This window comes from Mobula birostris, chromosome 16, assembly GCF_030028105.1.
Source record: "Mobula birostris isolate sMobBir1 chromosome 16, sMobBir1.hap1, whole genome shotgun sequence".
NCBI lineage: Eukaryota > Metazoa > Chordata > Chondrichthyes > Myliobatiformes > Myliobatidae > Mobula > Mobula birostris.
Window position 1 is genome coordinate 8164533 of NC_092385.1, and position 22544 is coordinate 8187076.

The 22544-nt window shown below is 46.2% G+C and overlaps 1 protein-coding gene across 5 annotated transcripts in view; it reads left to right on the forward strand.

Annotated features, from left to right (window-relative positions):
* hmces (5-hydroxymethylcytosine binding, ES cell specific) overlaps window positions 1-15673 on the forward strand; it is an 80270-nt gene extending 64597 nt beyond the window's left edge. For 4 of the 5 annotated variants that reach the window (XM_072280271.1, XM_072280272.1, XM_072280273.1 and 1 more), the window contains 3 exons: window positions 4070-4218; window positions 5684-5876; window positions 15085-15673. In XM_072280271.1, coding sequence (XP_072136372.1) covers window positions 4070-4218; window positions 5684-5876; window positions 15085-15276 — 534 coding nt within the window. In that variant the 3' untranslated portion in view covers window positions 15277-15673. Of the gene's footprint in view, window positions 1-4069; window positions 4219-5683; window positions 5877-13515; window positions 13704-15084 lie in introns of all 5 variants that reach the window. The other variant, XR_011889343.1, reaches the window with a different exon arrangement.
* The last annotated feature ends 6871 nt before the right edge of the window (window positions 15674-22544 follow it).

Below are 22544 nucleotides of genomic sequence, written 5' to 3' on the forward strand. Positions count from 1 at the left end.
TTTATTGCACACATTTCTAATTTCCTGTTTAATACCATCTCCGACCTCACTACTACTGTTAGGTGGCCTGTACACAACTCCCACCAGCGTCTTCTGCCCCTTAGTGTTACGCAGCTCTACCCATATCGATTCCACATCTTCCTGGCTTATGTCCTTCCTTTCTATTGCGTTAATCTCTTCTTTAACCAACAAAGCCACCCCACCTCCCCTTCCTTCATGTCTATCCCTCCTGAATATTGAATATCCCTGAACGTTGAGCTCCCATCCTTGGTCACCTGGAGCCATGTCTCTGTGATCCGAACTATATCATAATCATTAATAACAATCTGCACTTTCAATTCATCCACCTTATTACGAATGCTCCTTGCATTGACACACAAAGCCTTCAGGAGCTCTTTTACAACTCTCTTAGCCCTTATACAATTATGCTGAAAAGTGGCCCTTTTTAATGCTTGCCCTGGATTTGTCGGCCTGCCACTTTTACTTTTCTCCTTAGTACTTTTTGCTTCTACCCTCACTTTACACCCCCCTGTCTCTCTGCACTGGTTCCCATCCCCCTGTTGTGAACTAACCTCCTCATGCCTAGCCTCTTTAATTTGATTCCCACCCCCCAACCATTCTAGTTTAAAGTCACCTCAGTAGCCCCCGCTAATCTCCCTGCCAGGATATTGGTCCCCCTAGGATTCAAGTGTAACCCGTGCTTTTTGTACAGGTCACGCCTGCGCCAAAAGAGGTCCCAATGATCCAAAAACTTGAATCCCTGACCCCTGCTCCAATCCCTCAGCCACTCATTTATCCTCCACCTCATCGCATTCCTATTCTCACTGTCGCATGGCACAGGCAGTAATCCCGAGATTACTACCTTTGCGGTCCTTTTTCTCAACTCCCTTCCTAGCTCCCTATATTCTCCTTTCAGGACCTCATCCCTTTTTCTACCTATGTCATTGGTACCTATATGCACCACGACCTCTGGCTCCTCACCCTCCCACTTCAGGATATCTTGGACACGATCAGAAATATCCCGGACCCTGGCACCAGGGAGGTAAACTACCATCCGGGTCTCTGGACTGCGTCCACAGAATCGCCTTTTTGACCCCCTTACTATCGAGTCCCCTATCACAACTGCCCTCCTCTTCCTTGCCCTACCCTTCTGAGCTACAGGGCCAGACTCTGTGCCGGAGGCACGGCCACTGTCGCTTACCCCGGGTAAGCTGTCCCCCCCCAACAGTACTCAGACAGGAGTACCTGTTGTTAAGGGGCACAACCACCGGGGTACTCCCTATTACCTGACTTTTCCCCTTCCCCCTCCTAACCGTGACCCACTTGTCTGCCTCCCGTGGCCCCGGCGTGACCATCTGCCTGCAACTCCTCTCTATCACCTCCTCACTCTCCCTGATCAGACGAAGGTCATCGAGCTGCAGCTCCAGTTCCGTAACACGGTCCCTTAGGAGCTGCATCTCGATGCACTTGGCGCAGATGTAGACATCTGGGAGGCTTGGAGACTCCAGGGCCTCCCACATCCGACACCGAGAACAGCAAACTGCCCTCACACTTATACTGCCCCTCTCCTCAAATAACAACAGAAAATGAATGCCAAACCTTCCTCGCCTGTTTCCGCCTAAGCCCGTTGAGCCGAAGCCCTTAAGTCTTCACTCTGCTCCCGGCTCACTCCGCAGCCCGCAAACTACGCTGCCCGCTCTATGAGGCTCTGTTCCTTTTAAATCTGCCGCACTGCACAGCCCGACGTCACACGCCTGCGCAGTCCCGCCTCTCAGAACGCCGTTGGAGAAAAAAAATAATGAAAATTTCAAAAATGTCTTTCTCGGCACTCCCACTCAGACTCTCAGACTCCTTCTTCGAATCAAACCCGAAGCAGGATGTCTGCCCTTTTAAATCTGCCGCGCTGCACTGCCCGACGTCACACGCCTGCGCAGTCCCGCCTCTCAGAACGCCGTTGGAGAAAAAAAATAACGAAAATTTCAAAAATGTCTTTCTCGGCACTCCCACTCAGACTCTCAGACTCCTTCTTTGAATAATAAGGAGATGTTATGAACCAATTGGGATAGTTGTTATGTTTTTGGTGTATCTGAAGATATTGTATGCGCGGGGTTTTGGGGCAGAAGGCGGGAGGGAGAGACAGAGGATGGACCAGGTGCTGTGAGCCCGCTAACGGGATCGGACCCCGAGCGGGGCGTTCGGCGAGGAGAGGAGACAGAGACGGACTTGTGTGGAGCGTCTGGTCAACCACCGTTGTTGGTCCCAGGCGGCCGGTCGAGGTGGTTCGAGGGGTTGCAGGGTGAAGAAGAAGGGTCCCAAGCTCCAACTGTTTGTGCACGAAGAGATTGAACTTTGATAAGTGTGGCGCCTCTTATTTTCCTTTTATATTTTATTCTCTATTAATTATATAGATGTTACTCTTATTTATTTTTATTTGTTTTTATTGTAAATGCAGTTTTGTCAGTCATTGTGCATAGTTTTTCATTGATTCTTTTGTACTGCTTTGTTCTACCGTGAATGCCTGAAAGAAGATGAGTTTTAGGGTAGTATATGATGATGTGTACCTACTTTGAACTTTGACTCTTAGATTGATTCAGAAAAGTTGTCGGCTTTGCTGGAGGGAAGTGTTAGATTGATCATCTAACAGTGGGCTGAAGGGCCTGTACTGTGCGGTCCTGTTCTTTGTTGTGTCAAAGTGGAGAAGTAGATTTGGGATGGTATTGAGAATCTCTAGCCTATGTACCTGGACCATCACCTCACATGACCTGCCCCATCAATGGAAGAGAATGCCACTCCCACACTGGTCTCATCAAAGATTCAAAGTACATTTATTATCAAAGTATATATGCAATATACAACCGAGATTTGTCTTCTCCACTGAGAACCATGAAACAAAAAAAATCACGGAGCTGGTTCAAAGAAACACATTAACCCTCTCCCCCCCACACACAATGATTTTAAAAAAAAAATTGCGCAAACAGCAAGAATAAAAAAGTACAAAGTAAAACAGGGAATATAAAACACCATGCACAAAGTCATCGAAAGAGTCCAGGCATATTCGGTTCATTCAATCTACCTCTGTGTTATCACAAAACCTGCATAACTGGGGTGGAAGCAAATTGTCTTTGACTCTGATGGACTGCCAAAGAAGACGATAAAGTAATTTGAGAAGTTGCACTTGAGAAGTTTACTTTTGGCTGTAAAGCACTTTGGGATGTCCTCAAGAGAATGTGAGAATTATAAAGTATCCTGGACCTGACATATTAAGTTGTTTCTCTTCCCACAGACCCAGCCTGACTGCTGAGTATTTCCAGCATTTCCTGTCTTTATATTGTCAGTGGGTTCGAGCAAATCTACTGTTGCTGAACACCTGAAAATGGAAAGTGCAAGAAGCACTCCGCAGATCAAGGAGCGTCTGTAGGGAGAGAAACAGTTGTTTATTTCAGGTCGTGTTCATTATTGTTCGAACAAGTATGGTGAGGTCCAGGCAGGAAAGGGAACCGACTGCAAAAGCACCACAAGGTATAGGACCAGAATTAGCCCATTGGGTTAATGGGGTCTGCTCTGCCAATTCATCATGGCTGATCCATTTTCCCTCTCAGGCCCAATCTCCTGCCTTCTCCCTGTATTCCTTCATGCCCTGACTATCAAGAATCTATCAACTTCTACCTTAAATAGCATGCCCGCAACCTGCTACCCGTAACCATGTGTCTTTTGGAATGCGGGAGGAAGCTGGAGCCCCCGGAGGAAACCCACGTGGTCACAGGAGAATGTACAAACTCTTTACAGACATTGGTGGGAATTGAACCATCATTGGTGATCGCCTGCGCTGTAGAGCGTTGTGCTAATCGCTACATTCTATATGGTGTAAGCGGGGTGGACACAGAGGGCTAAAGAGCCTGTGTCTCTAGCCCGCTAAAGAGAGGGCTTTTCAGCCCTCTAAAAAGAGCCTGTTTTTATCTTGTCTGCCTCTATAAATATCTATGAAATGTGTCTTTTGCTCCCAGATGCTTTTCCTCTGTCCGATTTAGACTTTTCCGTGGAGTGGATTAACTGTTTATTGATGATTCAGGTTGATGGCGAAGAGTGGAAGGGCCGGCGCCTGCTCACAATGGCTGGGCTGTTTGACTGCTGGAGACCTCCTAGCGGGGGAGAGGAACTCTATACGCACACCATCATCACTGTGAGTGCTTCCAAAGCCATGAGCTGGGTACACGAGAGGTAAGGAGAAGTGAACACGAGGTTCTGCAGATACTGGAAATCCAGAGCAAAACACACACAAAGTGCTTGCTGCAGGAACTCAGCGGGTCAGGGAGCATGTGTGGAGAGGAATATGCAGTCGGCGTTTCGGGCGGAGTCCCTTCAACAGGACTGCAAAGTAAGGGGGCAGAAGCCAGAATAACGTGGTGTTGGGGCGGAGGGGAAGTTGATAGGTAAAGCCAGGTGAGGGTGAGGTGGGGGATGATGTGAGAAACTAGGAGGTGAGATAAGTGTCAAGGGCTGAAATAGAAGGAACCTGATGGGAGAGAGGGAAGGAGGAGGGGATGCAGGGGGAAATGATGGTCAGGCGAGGACAAGGGAAGGGTGAGAAGGTGCGTGAGTGAGGAATGGAAAAATTAGAAAATGTTGAGGAAGAACTACAAGCTGGCAGGTGATTGGTGAGACCAAGTGAGGGGGAAGATGGGTGGGTGGAGGAGGAAGGATGAACTAAGAAGCTACAAGGCGATGGGTGAATGAGGTAAAGAGCTGAAGAAGACGGAATATGATAGGAGAGGACAGTGAACCATGGGAGAAAGGACAGAGGGGACACCAAAGGGAGGTGATGAGCGGTTGAGGAGACTGGGTAAGAGGGGAGCCAGAAGGGGGAATGGAAAAGGAGAGAAGAGGCTTGTGGAAAAATTACCGGAAGTTAGCGAAGTGGATGTTCGTGCTGTGCAGGTGGTGGCTATGCAGACGCAGGCTATGAAGTGTGTGTAGACGTAGAAGTGGAGTTGACACCTGTGCAGACCAGGATCTGAGCTAAACACATAATGCTGGAGGAACTTAGTAGGTTGGGCAGCATCCATGAAGGAGAATAAACTGTCAACATTTTGGCCCGAGTCCCAAGACCAAAGAAGTTTTGAACTCTTGTATTAGCCATTTCCACCCTGGGAAAATGTCTCCAACTGTTGATCTATTAATGACTCTTATCTTGTACACTTCTATCAAGTCAGCTGTCGTCCTCCTTCACTCCAGCGAGTAAAGGCCTAACTTGCTCAACCTGTTGTCATAAGACATGCACTCCAATCCTGCTGAATTTCCTTTGCACCTTCCGTAAGTCATTGTCACAGACAGCTGGCGGGGGGGGGGGTGGGCGCAAGTCTTTGGGTATATTTAAAGCAGGAGTTGATAGGTTCTTGATTAGTCAGGGTGTCAAAGGTTGTAGGGAGAAGGCAGGGGAATGGGGTTGAGAGGGAAATGGATCAGCCATGATCAAATGGGGGAGCAGACTTGATGGGCCAAATGGCCTAATTCTGCTCCTATGTCTTATGGACGGTGTAACTTTTACTGTATTAAAGGAGCAGAACAGGTGGAAGTTTTAAACCACTAGATATCCCTTATGCCTAGAATGTGTGGTGTGGTGTATCAACTAGTACTTGAAAGACAGCAAGGCTTAATGTGAATCTCCCTCGCTCTCTCTGTGTAGGATGCCTGCTATTCTGGATGGAGAGGACGCTGTGCACAAATGGCTGGATTATGGTGAAATATCCGTCATGGAGGCCATCAAACTGATCCACCCAACAGAATGTATTGCTCTTTACCCAGTCTCCACCCTGGTGAATAACTCCAGGAATGACAACATTGAGTGCATCAGACCCATAGAACTGGAAATGAAAAAGGTGAGAGTTTTGTGTTTTCTAAACTCAAAGATACCTGGTGGCAAGATGGTGCAAGGTTTAGTTATTTATTTAAGAACAACTTTTGCTTCCTTAGATGCAGATTTGTAGGTTACAGGTTCTCCCCCCACCTCAAGTTCACATTTAAGTTTGTTGTCATTTGACTGTAGATATTGTTCCTGTGGTGCCATGTTGTATGTCATGTTGATCATGGTCTTTCCATAACCATGATTGTTCTTGGCAAATTTTTCTACAGCAGTGTTTTGCCATTGCCACCTTCTGGGCAGTGCCTTTACAAGACGGGTGACCCCAGATGTCATCAATATCTTCAGCGATTGTCTGCCTAGCGTCAGTGGTCGCATAACCAGCACTAGTGACATGCATCAGCTGCTCATACGACCATCCCATGGCTTCACGTGACCCTGATCAGTGGCGGGGGGGGCTAAGCAGGTGCTAAACCTTGCCCAAGGGTCACCTGCAGGCTTTCGGAGGGTAGGAGTGCCTCACACTTTGGTAGAGATGTATCTCCGCCCCGTCACCCGGGCTGTACATGTATACAGCCAAATGAACCAGACTTTTATATAGGCATCCGTTAGTCTCATGAGACCATGGATCTGCGCCTGGAAAGTCTTCACTCTCCAGGGTACAGGCCTAGGCAAGATTGTATGGAAGACCAGCAGTTGCCCATGCTGCAAGTCTCCCCTCTCCACACCACGGATGTTGTCCAAGGGAAGGGCATTAGGACCCATACTGCTTGGTACTGGTGTCGTCGCAGAGCAATGTGTGGTTAAGTGCCTTGCTCAAGGACACACACGCTGCCACAGCTGAGGCTCAAACTAGCGACCTTCAGATCACTAGACAAACGCCTTAACCACTTGGCCACGCGCCAACACAAACCGGGCTATGGTGCACTCATAATACATATATCATGCACAGGACATGTAACAAAGTATTACCACAAATAAGGGGCAGTACAGTAGCGCAGTGGTTGGCACAGTGCTTTACAGTACCAGTGACCCAGGTTCAATTCCCTCCCACTGTCTGTAAGGAGTTTGTACGTTCTCCCCCGACTGTGTTTTTTCCAGATGCTCAGGCTTCCTTCTGCAGTCCAACGACATACCGGTTGGTCGGCTAATTGGTCATTGTAAATTAGGCTCGGGTTAAATCAGGAGATTGCTGGCTGGAAGGGCATTTGCTGCGCTGTATTTCAATGAAAAAAATTAGATAAAAAGCTCATCAAATGTCTGTGAAGTCCACAGCATAGGTACACGGTACAGTAACCAGCTCGCTGGCCTTCTCTGTATCCATCAGTCTCCCAGCCTGGGGGAAGGAGCTGTTACCCAGTCTGCCAGTCCTTGTCCTGATGCTCCTGTACCTCCCTCCCTGACAGTAGTGGGTCAGAGATTGTGGGATGGGTGGGAGGGATTTCCACAATGCTTGGGGCTCTTCATCTACAGTGCACCCAGTAACTGTCACAAATGAGGGGGAGGGAGACCCTGATGGTCCCCTCGTTGATTTTCGCTGTCCTATCCTTTACATCTTGCCCATTCTTCGTGCCTGACTCCAGATGTAAATGGAGCCTGTTCGGATGTGGACTGGATCACATTTAACACATCCTCATCTGGATACGTACCTTGTTTTACTTCCTTAGCTGGGCTTCAACGTTCCTAAAGATTGAGCACACCTCTCTTCCTTAGGCACACAGGCACCCTGGCACAGGACTCAAGTCCAAGGTGCCTGTGCCTACCACCACCCCTGGCAGTGCATCCAACTCACCTACCACTCTGTATTGGGGGGAATCTACCTCGGACATCCCCCTATGCCTGCTTGTCTGTTAGGCTGGCTTCTTCCACGTGACTCCTCAGACACTGAGCCTGATCTCTTCTGGAGTGGTCTGAACTACTGTGACGCAATGACATCAGTACCGGACTCCGGAACGGAGGTTCCCGGGTTCGAACCCAGTCAGGGCTGCTCCTGAGCACGCTTTCCATCCGTGCCGGGTTGAGTGTCGAGATCGCAACTCGACCTCGTAAAATAAAAGGAAAAATACTGCAAAATGTCTGTGTGAGGAGTGGCGCGCCACACAGTCTCTCTCTCGCTCCGTGCCTTGTAAAGGCATGAAAAAGACATCGTCCCGCCAACATTGCACACGCACGCACGGACATACAAAAAAAAGGAAACGGTGCTTTGATTTATTGAAGAGGGGTTCCAGGCTGCTTAAGGTGTGAGAGTTATCATGTACTACTTTGAGGTTCGTTTTCTTGCAAGCATGTACAGGAAAACAAAGAAATACGATGCTGTAGCATTTAAAATTTTTTTTATTGCGATACAGTGTGGAGTAGAGTGAGCTCTTCTGGCCCTTCGAGCCACACCGCCCAGCAACTCCTGATTCAGTGCTAGCCTGATCATGTGGGCACATAGCCTCGGAGGCAGGCGTGGTATTCTTGGGATTTGTGTTCTGAATGTGCCTCTGTGCAGCAGTGTAAATCTCGGTCTGTCCGGCCCTTACTGTGGGATCCTTCTCCTGCTGTTTGGGCATGTTTCACTAGATGCTGCTTTCAGTCGAGCTCCTCTGCTTCTTCTCTCCACTTGGGTGATGCTTGATTTAAATTTCTAAAGTAATGTGGGAGCCTGACTACCTGGCATATGCAGAAAATTAGATAGAGAATATAGTACATTGAACAGTGCAGGCTATTGGGCCTACAATGCTGTGCAGACCTTTCAACTTGCATTAAGATCAATCTAACCCTTCCCTCCTTCCACACCACCAACCATCTTTCCCATCACCTGGTTCTACCTATCACCCGCCATTTTGTACTCCTTTCTCCCTCCCCCCTCCCCCTCACTGTGACTCTTCACTGTTTGTTCCTCTGTGTAGATGTTGCCTGACTCGCTGTTTCTTCTGTATTTTGTGTGCTCCCCCCCACATAGCCTTCCATTTTTCTTTCATGCATCTGCTTCAGGCTGTCTTAAATGTCCCTAATGTATCTGCTTGTATGGCCAGCCCGAGCAGGTTGTTCCATGTACCTGCCACTCTCTGTGAGGAGGGAAAAAAACCTCCCCTCTGGTATCCCCCATATGCTTTCCTCCAATCATCCCAGCGTTTCCCCCAGTGTGTGTGTCTCTGTCTCTATCTTTGTCCCCTGGCAGGATCCCTGTGTAGGTCTCGGTCTCTCTCTCCCTCACAGGACCTCCCGTATGGACCTGTCTGTCTGTCTCCCTCTCCCCCTCCACCTCCACTCCCCCCCCTCGTGGGACCTCCATGTAGGTCTCTGCTCTCTCTCTTTTTCTCCCCGTGTGGGTCTGTGTGTGTGTCCTCCTTCCCCACTTCTCTTCCCCCCCCCCGTCCTCTTCCCTCCTCCTCCCCCCCCCACCCAGTGAGACCCCTGTGTGGGTTGGGTTCTCTTTCTTTCCTCTCTGCCCCTTGTGCATGTCTCTCTCTGTCTGTCTCTCATTCTCTCCCCTCTCCCCTGCAGGACCCCTGCGTAGGTCTTTGTGTCTCTGTCTCTCTCCTCCTCGAATCCCTGTGTGGGTCTGTGTGTCTCTTTCCCCCCCCCCCCGCCCCTGCAGGCCACCTGTGGAGGTCTGTGTGTGTGCCTGTCTCTCTCCCTCTTCTCTCCCCGCAGACCCCCTATGTGGGTGTCTCTCACACACTGCTTGAAGTTTATTTCTGCAGCAGTTTTTCTAATGTCAATTTTCCATCAAGCTGGAGTTGCCGTGTGGCAGGGACACATCGGCATGTACACAGTGTTCTCTTAAGAGCAACGGTGCCATAGACAGAGACAGCGAGGCTGAGATTGAAATGTGGTGATGGATCACGCAATGAATTTTGAAGTTCACCCATCCGGAGAGAACCTTCTGACACGTGGCAGCGGTTTGTATGTCTGCAAAAAATGGCTATGGGGAGCAGTAATGTAGAAATAGAGTTGCTTGCTCAGTACAAAAAATAAAAACACCGGGCTCCTGGGAACTGGGAGCAGGAATAGCTTGACTGTGTGTTAGAATATCAAACAGTACAGACCCTGTGGCCCACGATATTGTGCCAGCCCTTTCACCTACTCTAAGGTCAATCAGACCCGCCTGTCCCACATAGTCTTCCATGCAAGTGCCTGTCGAGCTGCTGATCCCCTGCTTCTGTGTCTTATGGTTTAATAGTTTATGGGGAGAAGGCAGGACAATGGGGTTGAGAGGGATAATTAAACGGCCATGATCAGATGATAGAGCGGACTTAATGGGTGGAACGGTCTAATTCTGTTCCTATGTCTTTTGATCTTAAAATGTCCCGAATGTATTTGCCTCTATCGCCAATCGTGGCAGTGCGTTCCACTCACCTATCACTCTGTATGGGGCAGCCACCCCCCTATGTCCGCTTGTCTGTCAGGTTCGCCTCTTCCACATGACTTCAGACTCTGTCTGATACCTTCCTGGGTATTGTGGATGACTTTCACCCAGAAACCATGCTTCAGTGCACTGAAGAGGAATTCCAGGCCCTTTAAGGTGTGAGAGTTTAAAAAAAACATTGGTTCCTTAGTAAGATTTAGAAATCATTCCATTTCTTACAAATTCCCCTATCCCTATGTTCCCTTCTGCACAAAAATTCTGCTTTAAATTTGCTCATGCTCTTAATCATCGAAAAGTACCACCCAAAAGCAGGCCTTTTGGCCCATCTAGTCCGTACTGAACCATTTAAACTGTCAACTCACATCGACCTGCACTGGGACCATAGCCCTCCATAACCCTACTATCCATGTACCTATCCAAACTTTTCTTAAACTTTGAAGGAGAGTTCGCATGCACCACTTGTGCTGGCAGCTCGTTCCCCGCTCGACCCTCTGAGCGAAGGAACTTATCCTCATGTTCCCCTTAAACTTTTCACCTTTTACCTTAACCCATGACCTCTAGTTGTAGTCCCACCCAACCTCATCTCGTGTTCTGGGAAAGAGAATTCAAAAGAATTAAAATCTTCAGTTATTGTCCCTATTTCAAGTACTATGAATAAATTCAAATCTTCTTGGAAAGAAATAAAATCCTCCCAACATCTGTGTATTGCTAGGAGTATAAAAGTAGGGAAATTGTGAGTAAACTTTAACGGATGAATAGGGACTGCATACAGTTTTGATTGAAAGAATTTAAAGATTAGCTTTGTCATATTTGTCCTGCTGAAGGGTCTTGGCCCAAAACATCGACTGTTTATTCCCCTGCAGAGGTTCTGCCTGACCCACAGAGTTCCTCCAGCATTTTCAGGTTCAGGTTTACTACAGGTACATCAAAACATACAGTGAAATGCATTGTTTGCATTAACAACCAACACACCCAAGGGTGAGCTGGGGGCAGCCTGCACTCGTCACCACACATTTCGGCGCCAATGTAGCACGTGAGTGTTGTTCAAGATTTCCAGCATCTATGGAATCTCTTGTGTTCAAACTCTGGTAGTGTGATCGATGTTACAAGATTGGACTCCTGTAGTACGCTTCGTTACATTGTAGGTGGAAGAAGATAGAATGGATTAGATCACCAACACTAAACCTCATCAACTCTACAATTTGAACGGATTAGAATTGGTTTTGTGGTGAGGTGCCGCCTGTCAATTTGAATGTGGTGCGACAATACCATCTAGTGGTGAAAAAGGTTGTTGCATATAAATTCAGTTCAATGCAGTGGAAGAATTTAACAAATCAGAATACATTTCCAGATCACGGCATCTCATTATTTATTTATTTAGAGATACAATGCAAAACTGACCCTTCTGGCTCACCAAGCTGAGCTGCCCACCAGCCCACTGATTTAACAAGTCATTGGGTGTATTTAAGGCAATGATAGATAGGTTCTTGATTAGCCAGGGCATCAGGCGTATGGGGTAAAAGCAGGGGAGTGGGGATGACTGGAAGAATTGGATCAGCCCATGATTGAATGGCGGAGCAGACTCGATGGGCTGGATGGTCGTCTTCTCCTCCTATATCTTATGGTCTTAACTCTTGCCTAATCACAGGACAATTTACAATAACTAATTGATCTCCTAACCGGTACGTCTTTGGACTGTGGGAGGGAACCAGAGCACCCAGAGGAAACCCACACGGGAAGAAAGTACAAACTTCCCTACAGAGTATGCCAGAATTGAACTCGGAACACCAGTGGCCCAAGCTGTAACAGCGTCCCACTAACTGCTATGCTACGGCAGTGCCCCAAATTAAAGGCTTTAACTTGTATTTAATCTTAACAAACAATTGGTGTAAAAGCATTTTTGCACAATTTGAAACGTGTTACTTTGATAAGTATATATTTATTGGCTTTCAATCTAAAATTGCTTTATTAAATTATAGTTGGCAGCATAATTAAGGTTTATTGAACAGTAGTTGCATAGCAAATGGATTCAGTGTTTGCATAACAATTACATGCATGCTTTTCCTTGTGCCCCTGTTGAGTGCAAGTGCGATGTCTACAGTGACTAGGATGTCACTGTGGCTGCAGTAATCCGGCGCTGAACGAAGACCGATTAAGCAGTAATGTCAGAGTAGAACGCGACGCAGCCGAGGATTGGCTTGCTGAGAGATGAGAGTGCACAGCCCAGTGTGCTTCAGACAAGCTGCTTGCACTCTGCTACTGGGGAGAGAGATGTCAGATTCCGTTGTAATTCAGTCCCATGCTGTTTGCGATGCCTGTTGCCTGCTCTAGAGCTGAAGCATGCACACCATGTATCATCCTGCTTCCATCCCACCTGTGCGCTGTCTGGTGTGTCCTGGCTGAGTGACATTAAATTTGAGACTCGGGTTCGAGCCGGCACCCCTTCTGTGGCCGTACTGGAGGAAGCTCTTTATCAACAGAGAGGCTAGCAAAATGCTGTCGCCACACGCAAGGACTTGGGCTCAATTCCCACCACTATACGTTCCTGAGGGGCTTGTGCCTTCTGAAGTTCATTGTCGTGGATCGCAGATTGAAGTTTATTGTCAGGGATCACACGTGGGGCTGTTTGGATAGCTGCAGGAAGCTAACCAGCTTGGTTTGGAGCTAGAAGGGCAATACGCCAGGAGGGGGCAAATTCACCGCTGTTTTTCATTTGAAATCTCTTTATGAACCACGCATGTTCTTATTAAATGCTGAGCAGCCTATGGTTTAACTCCACGTCTGCCCTTCAGCTGTGGTGGAAAGACCTCCAATTGATTACTTTCATTTTGATTAGTGGAAAGTAATTAAATTAAGCAATAATAATACACGGGGAATTAGTTTGTTAATGAGGTCAGATTGTGGAAGGACAATAATGTGGTTGTATGTCATTGTGACAAACTCCTTATCCATCTTCACCCACCCGCTGCCCCCTTGACTGCATATTCTGTCATCTCTCATTCATCACACTTGCCTTGTTCTGTTCAATTTGTCGTCAGGGAGTCATCTGAAATGGGACAGACTCTTTTCGATGGTCAAAGTTTGCTCCTTTGTCTTCTGGATTTCTGTTTCTTACAGCATTTTCACGCCTGGTGTCTATAATTCCATCCTGTTTGGTTATTGAAATATTTTCTAGTTAGGTGGTGAGTTAATATACTGCTACATGTGCTGTGTGTGATAAGTGTATTTTGGTCCAGAGGAACGTTGTTTCGTTTGGTTGTATATATTCAGAATAGCAAACCTTTTGCTTTCTGTGGTCCAGGTCCCACAGTGTACTAAAGCGACTGTACCCAATGTTCGGACAGCGATTTAAACATGATGCCAAATCGAAATGGTCTGGTATAGGCCACATCGAGGAGGCAGGGCCCAAGCCTCAAAGTGACTGAACCTGATGTTTGGACTATTTAGGCGCTGGAGCAGATTGAAAAGTTCGGGATGTCGGGGCCAGAGGTGAGGGCCGGACTGGTTCTGCTTGCTGCTCCACTCAGCACTGAACTGAGGGTCTGGGGATGGATCCTCTGCTGACTTCAGTTCAGAACACTCTCTGCTTGTGTTTATTGTTTGCACAATTTGTTTTTTTTCTCTCTCTGCACATTGATGTTTTTTTTTAAAAAATGGGGTCTTTTGGGGTTGCTTCGTGACTTAGGAGACAAACCTCAAGATTGTATAATGTATATGTACTTTATAATAAATTTACTCTGAACTTGCGCCTTTATAACCTATCTTTCTACCTAGCAGATCTCCAAAACAGAACTAAACTGATTGCCTTACTGTCATAACTGAGGCTACGCTGGCTTTTGGCGCTCTTCACTGTCACTGCCTAATTTCATCCATGTAACATAGCCTGGTTCTACCCTGGCTCATCCATCCATGTTCCCTCTAGCCTTGGAATGTTTAGTGCAGGTTCATCGTTCTCCTCTCCATTAGTAGGTAACCTCTGTTCCTCCTGCCCCAGCTTGTATCAAGTTCCAGACACCATCACTCCCATAATTGTTCTTTGACACTGTAGTGCCTGATTTTAATGTTGCTTTCAGTTCATTTTTTTTTCTTTCTGTGACAATGAGCTCTAAAAATCAATTTCTTTGTTCCTCTAGTGCAATAACTGGTGTCCTTTCTTCCAGCCAACTGAACCTTGCTTCCTGGTCTCCCCCCTCAAAGCTTCTCAACCACCTTTTCCCTGTTGTGATGCATGTGAAAAGCCACCACTTTTAGCCAGGCTTTTGTTCTTGTGTGGCTTGGCTTCAGCTTTATTGTGTTATTTTCTGTTTTGTTCTATTAATGGTGCTGAATCGTAAGGAACTGCTGTAGGAAATCCAGGTTTCTCCTTGAGTACAAGCAAGTTTGATGTTCTGTCAGTGGTTTCACAGGCCGATATCATAGAATACAACAGCACGGTAACACTCCTGGCCCATCTAGTCTGTGCCAATCTGTTTCTCTGTTTGGACCCATCTACCTGCACCGGACCATAGCATCAGGGGTTGATGGGGCAGTGTGGCTCGAAGGGCTGGAAGGACTTGCTTTGTGCTGTATTGCTAAACAATAAAAAAACAACAGCCCAAGGATTGTGCTGGGCAGTCCGCAAGTGTTGTCATGCCAACACAACATGCCCACAACTTAGTTAGCCCTCACTCGTGCATCTTTGGAATGTGGGCGGAAACCAGAGTGGCCGGATAAAACCCACGCGGCCACAGGGAGAACATGCGAGCTCCTTGGGGTCGATGGAGGGAACTGAGCCCAGGTTTCTGATGCTGTCATAGCGTTATGCTATCTCCTACGCTACTGTGCCCACTGAGTTTGGGTCTAATTGTTGTGCTTCCATTGCCTCCCGTAGGAACCCAAACCCAATGCCAGCAGCAGGCTGATGAAGAACTGGCTGCAGAGCTCTTCACCCAAGAAGGAAGTGGCGGATACAGGAAGATCAACGCCAGTCAAGGTGGAGACTCCAAAGAAGAGAGTGGGATTAATGCAAATGTGGCTCCAGAAGACAGAGGAGCCTGTGGCCAAGAAGCTCCACACAGCCTGAGACCACTGGGATGCAGTTTGCACATTGAACGTTGGAAGTTAGAAGTTAATCGCTGATTTGTTTAATTGTGGCAAGTTTATTTGTTCTCCACTTTGATCTTTATGACGTTGTACATTCCCAGAAGGGAAAATGCAATTGAACTGAAGCGAGTAAATAGCCAGCAGTTCTTTCACCATCTGATGAAAAAAATGTGGCTAACTTGTTTTAATAGACTACTGCGTTGACAAGATTAGCTGTTCCTGTGATTTAGTTTATTAAAAATTGAAACTTTTTTGCTTTAAGCACTGAATTCATTTCATTCTTTATTGGTGCAAGTGTTGATGTAACGATTCTCGAACATGTACTGTTGCTTTGCAATAATTAAATCAAAGTCTCCCTGTACTTTAATTGTGTGTTAATCAGAATACAGTGCCAGAGAAGGGGAGCATGAATCATAATGTCTGCATTGAAGAGCGTGTCTTATGAGGAGAAGTTGAGCCAGGTAGAGCTTTGCCCATTGGAGCAAAGGAGGATGAGAGGTGACTTGATAGAGGTGTACAAAATGATAAGAAGTACAGATTGAGTGGAGAGCAGACCACCTTCCCCAGCTAATACAATGGGGCACAATTTTAAGGTGCTTGGGGCAAAGTATAGGGTGTTATGTCAGAGGTAGGTTCTTTTTTTTTAGACACAGAGAGTGGGGAGTGCATGGAATACCCTGTGCTGGGGGTGGTGATGGAAGCAAATATATTCGGGATGTTTAAGAGACTCCTAGAGTCAGAGAAGTACCGCTCAAAAACGGGACTTTTGCCCATCTCATTCGCAGAGCCTCTTAAGCACACGGATGACAGAAAAACGGAGGGCTATGTAGGAGGGAAGGGTTAAATTGATCTTGGAGTAGGTTAAAAAGTTGACACAACATTATGGGCTGAAAGGCCTGGAATTTCTATTTTGTACGTACTGAGTATGTTTTGGAGAAGTGGGAGTCATCAGGAATTTCTGCCCTGATTCTGTACTTCAGACATGTGGCTCAAGTTAAGCATCTTCCCTTACCTGTAGTGTTATTTCAAAGTACATTTATTATCAAGGTATGTGTACAATATACAACCTCGAGTCATCTTTTTACAGGCAGCCACAAAACAAAGAAACCCTAAAGAACCCATGAAAACAAAGACCGTCGAGCCCCCAATGTACGGGGTGTGGGGGGGGGGGGTAGAAACAAATCATGCAAACAAGAAACTCAGGCAAGTAATGTTCTGAAGTTAGAGCCCGTCCACAGACCCTCAGTTTGGCACAGAGCCAAATAAACCTCACTGGAGCAGTGAACTGAACCAGCCCTTCCCTCTACTCAGGCCCCGACACCCTGACCTTTACAATCTGACCCAGCGCTTAACTCATTGTCTATACATCGGATTCAGTCACTTCCCCTGCTGCCTTGATTCCTCCCAGCACTTAAATCGCCCAAACATCGGGTTCATGACTTTAATATATTCTGGGGCCTTGTCCCCACTGACCTTTCCTATTTGGCCTGCCAGTTAAATCAGTCGAACCTCTGGTCTTCCTTGATCTTGGTGACGGTCCCACTGCCTTGCCTCTCCTCTGTTCTGCCAGATCAAATTGCACCCTAATCCAAAGGGAGGATACAAACGAGAGAATCTGCAGATGCTGAAAATCCAAGCCCCACACACTAAATGCTGGAGGAACTCTGCATCCGTGGAAAAGAGTACAGTCGACGTTTCGGTCTGAGACCCTTCACCAGGGAAGATGCAGGCCCTTGTTGGCGATGACTGTTTACCAGAAAAAGTGATTAAGTAAGTATTTAGTTGTTTTATTTGTTTCATTGGCCACCAGCCAGAAGTGATTGAGATTCATCAGTGCCACCTTAAACTGGAAGATAGCTGGGACTTGGCCATCAGTTTTTTCTCTTCAGCTTTTCTCTGGCAACACTTGGAAGTTGGTAGAAATGTATGACTAGCATAAAACAGAGTTAAATGTGTACACAAATCTTGGAGTCTGCCATTAGAGCATTTGATTAGCATTGTGTTGTACTGCAGACGCAGAGCATTAGGACCCTGTGGGAATGGTAACTGATGGGTGTACTGGTCTTTAGTAAATTAACAACCAGCAGGAGATGTAGAATGAACACAGAACAAGGATTTAGTGCGAAGCTTTAATTAGCTGTTTGTTCTCAAACAAAGGAGGAAATGATTAGATTGGGCTGCTGCACATTTCTCTGCTTTACATCCACACTTCGACTTGCTGCTGCCCTGTAACCTCAGCCCTCCTTTCCATCAATGTCTAATCCCTCCATAGTCTGGTAGACTAGCATTGGGTACACATACTGCAGGGACCCAGTCGATGCAAGTGAATACATTTACATTATAAAACACCACTCGCACTCAAAAGTGCCTCAGTCACACAATCAATCCTAGAGTATTAGTGTTGATATCAACACAAGCCACCTGCATTTCATGATCTTTTGAGGTACTTTAATAGAGCAGGTTTAAAAAAAAATCAGAAGGGGGGATGCAGTGAAACTTGGTGCAGCCACCGCAAGGGCTTAGAGGGGAAGGACTGTGGTGTAGGGTTCTTCCACTACTGGATAGGGAGAGACCGGCTTGGGTGAGGAAACCCTCAATCATTGTAATGTCCCACTCCAGGAGACCACGGTGCTGTGATGTAGAAGAATGTAATAGAACAGTACTGAAAGTATTGACTAGGAATGAAAAGGCATCAAATGCTTTATTCTGTAATTTTTTAAAATTATGAATAAAGTTTATTTTGTAAAAAACTGCATCAGAATGGAGCACTGGTAGCAATAAGACCATGAGATAAGAGCAGAATTAGGTCATTTGGCCCATCAAGTCTGCTCCCCCGTTTTATCATGGCTGATCCATTTTCTCTCTCAGCACCAATCTTCTGCCGTCCCTCTGTATCCCTTCGTGCCCTGACTAATCAAGAATCTGTCAGCGTCTGCCTTAAATATATGTAAAGACTTGGCCTCCTCACCTGTCTGTGGTAATGAATTCCACAGATTCACGACCCTCTGGCTAAAGCAATTCATAGAAACATTGAAAACCTACAGCACAATACAGGCCCTTCGGCCCACAAAGCTGTGCTGAACATGTCCTTACCTTACAACTACATAGAGTTACCCATAGCCCTCTACGTATCCAACCAGGAGTCTCTTAAAAGACCCTATCATATCCGCCTCCACCGTGGTCACTGGCAGCCCATTCCATGCACTCACCCCTCTCCGCGTTAAAAAAAAAACAACAACAACAACTTACCTCTGACATCTCCTCTGTGCCTATTTCCAAGCACCTTAAAACTGTGCCCTCTCGTGCTAGCCATTTCAGCCCTGGGAAAAAGCCTCTGAACATCCATACGATCAACGCCTCTCATCATCTTGTACATAGGAAAATAAGAAACAGGAGCGGGGAAGGCCATCCAGCCCATCAAGCCTGCCCCACCATTCAATAACAGCATGGCTGGTCTGTCCGTAAACTTAGCTCCATCTATCTGACTTTTCCCCATAACCCTTAATTCCCTTAGTTATCTAATTGTTTCTTAAATATATTTATTGAGGAAGCCTCAACTGCTTCCCTGGGCAGAGAATCCCACAGATTCACCACTGTCTGGGAAAAACAGTTTCTCATTTCCATCCTAAATCTTCTCCCTTGAATCTTGAGGCCATGTCCCCTAGTTCTAGTCTCATCTACCAATGGAAACAACTTTCCTACTTCTATCTTATCTATCCCTTTCAAAATTTTGTATGTTTCTATAAGATCCCCTCTCATTCTTCTGTATTCCAGAGAGTATAGACCCAGGCAACTCAATCTCTCCTCATAGGTTAACCCCTTCATCTCTGGAATCAACCTGGTGAATCTGCACTGCCTCCAAAGCCAGTTTATCCTTCCTTAAGTATGGAGACCACAACTGCACACAGTACTCCAGGTGCAGCCTCATCAGTACCCTGTATAGTTGCAGCATGACCTCCCTGCTCTTGAATTCAATCCCTCTAGCAATGAAGGCCAATATTCAATTTGCCTTCTGAATAACCTGTTGTACCTGCAAGTCAACTTTTTGCGATTCATGAGCAAACACTCCCAAGCCCCTCTGCTCAACAGCATGCTGCAATCTTTAACTATTTAAATAATAATCTGCTCTTCTATTATTCCTTCCAAAGTGGATGATCTCACATTTACCAGCGTTGTATTCCATCTGCCAGACCTTGGCTCACTCACTTAACCTATCTATATCCCTCTGCAGACTCTCCACATCCTCTGTACAATTTGCTTTTCCATTCAGTTCAGTGTCACTCAGTCCCCTCTTCCAAATCATCAATGTAAATGGTAAACAGCTGCGGACCCAGCACTGACCCCTGTGACACCCCACTCACCACTGACTGCCAACTGGAGAAACACCCATTTATTCCAACTCTCTGCCTTCTATTGGTTAACCAATCCACTCTCCATGTCAATACACTTCCTCCGACTCCATGCATCCATATCTTATTTATAAGTCTCTTGTGCGGCACCTTATCGAACGCCTTCTGGAAATCCAAGTATATGACATCCACCTGTTCCCCTCTATCCACTGCGCTCATTATGTCCTCAAAGAACTCCAGTAAGTTTGTCAAACAGAACCTGCCCTTTCTGAATCCATGCTGCGTCTGTCTAATGGAACCACTCCTTTCTAAATGTTTTGCTATTTCTTCCTTAATGACAGCTTCAAGCACTTTCCTGTCTACAGACGTTAATCTATAGTTGCCCATCTTTTGCCTACATCCTTTTTTAAAAAGTGGCGTGACATTTGCTGTCTTCCAATCCGCTGGGACCTGCCCAGAGTCTGGAGAGTTTTGATAAATGATTACCAACGTGTTTACTATAACCTCCGCCAATTCCTTCAGCGCCCTGGGATGTATCCCATCAGGGCCAGGCCCTCTAATTTGCTCATCACTATCTGTTTAGTGACAGAGATTTTATTGAGGTCCTCACCTCCCATTTCGTCCATAACATCCTTCTTTGGCATATTAGACGTGTCCTCCACTGTGAAGACCGACACAAAATAGTCGTTCAATGCCTCAGCCATTTCCTTATCACTCAATATCAGTTGTACACCTCTATCAGGTCACCTCTCATCCTCCATCGCTCTGAGGAGAAAAGGCCAAGTTCACGCAACCCATTCTCTTAAGGCATGCTCCCCAATCCAGGCAACATCCTTGTAAATCTCCTCTGCACCCTTCCTATGGTTTCCACATCCTTCCTGTGGTGAGGTGACCAGAACTGAGCACAGTATTCCAAGTGGGTTCTGACCAGGGTCCTATTTAGCTGCAACATTACCTCTAAGCTCCTAAACTCAATCCCGCGATTGATGAAGGCCAATTGAATGTATGCCTTCTTAACCACAGAGTCAACCTGCGCAGCAGCTTTGAGTGTCCTATGGACTTGGACCCCAAGATCCTCCACACTGCCAAGAGTCTTACCATGAATACTATATTCTGCCCTATTTGACCTACCAAAATGAACCACCTCATTAATCAGGGTTGAACTCCATCTGCCACTTCTCAGCCCAGTTTTGCACCTGTCCCAGAACAAATCCCTGTGGCACACCACTGGTGACTGACCTCCATGCAGAATATGACCTGTCTACAACCACTCTTTGCCTTCCATGGGCAAGTCAGTTCTGGATCCACAAAGCAATATCCCCTTGGATCCCATGCTTCCTTACTTTCTCAATAAGCTTTGCATGGGGTACCTTATCAAATGCCTTGCTGAAATCCATATACACTACATCTACTGCTCTACCTTCAATGTGTTTCATCACATCATCAAAAATTCAATCAGGCTTGTAAGGCACAACCTGCCTTTGACAAAGCTACGCTGACTATTCCTAATCATATTATGCCTATCCAAATGTTCATAAATCCTGCCCCTCAAGATCTTCTCCATCAACTGATCAACCACTGAAGTAGGACTCAGTGGTCTATAATTTCCTGGGTTATCTCTAATCGCTTTCTTGAATAAAGGAACAACATCTGCAATCCTCCAATCCTCCGGAACCTCTCCTGTCCCTATTGATGATGCAAAGATCATTGCCAGAGGATCGGGTATCTCCTCCCTCGCCTCCCACAGTAGCCTGAGCTACATCTCGTCCGGTCCTGGTGACTTATCCAACTTACCCAAATTCCTCATCTGTTCTAAAAAGGCACCCTGCTATTCTGAGGCTATGCCCTCTTGTTGTCCTATTACCTGAGCAACCCAATTATCCATGTATTTATTGACACATCACCGTCTTGACTTCTGTATACTTCAATTAAGTACGTGTGTTTTGATAACCTGGTAATTTTTTAATTTTAACAGTAGTGTTTCAGAGGAGTTCAACATAAGTATTCTGATGAAGCCAGAACAATCTTTTTTTGTTTTCTATCTGTAGTTTCATATTGAGCAACACATACAAAATGCAGGAGAAACTCAGCAGGTAAGGCAGTGTCAATAGAGGGGAATAAACAGTCGATGTTTCAAGCTCAGACAATTATCAGCATATTCTCATGTGTTTATGGTTTCATATGCTCTACACCCTCACCAATGGTTCTATCATCAGCTGCCACCACTCACCCCCCTTCAGTGTAATAGTGCCTTTGTTTTTAATCAAACGATGAAGCCACTTGGGATTTATATTTGTATTAAAGGCAGCAATACAAACGTGTCAAAGCACTCTGTAATTTTCTAAAACCTAGGAAGCCGGTAGCGTCTGAGACACAACCCTCATTATGTTTTACTGCAAGCTCTGTAATATTGCCTTTCATGTTCATCTGTTCAATCCATCCTGCAATCATTTCACACTTCTCATACTGCAGCAACCAAGCAATCACCAGATCACTTGATAGCGACAAGCACAGCAAATTGACATATAGGCCCTGCATTACTTGTAGAATAATAGGACACCGGCAGAGAATTAAGCAAGTCTAACAGGGTGAGGAGCTACTGTTAATCTTATGTACTAAATAATTTCTTTCAGCAAAGATTCATGCTCTTCGGGCTTGCCTGAGTGTCTACAGCCAGTGAAGTCTGAAAGAGGGCTAACATTGAACCAGTGGGCCAAGTGGCCCTCTGTACTGTTGTATAGTTCTAAGATTAGCCTCTCAGTTGAAATGTCTCAAGTGTAAGGCAACATGGTTTCTTGAAAGTTTATTTTTAATGTACTGATTTATGTGGCAGTGCAAATCCTAATATGAAAATTTGTTTCCAGTTTTAAGGTGACAGGAGGAAAGTACAAGGGTGATG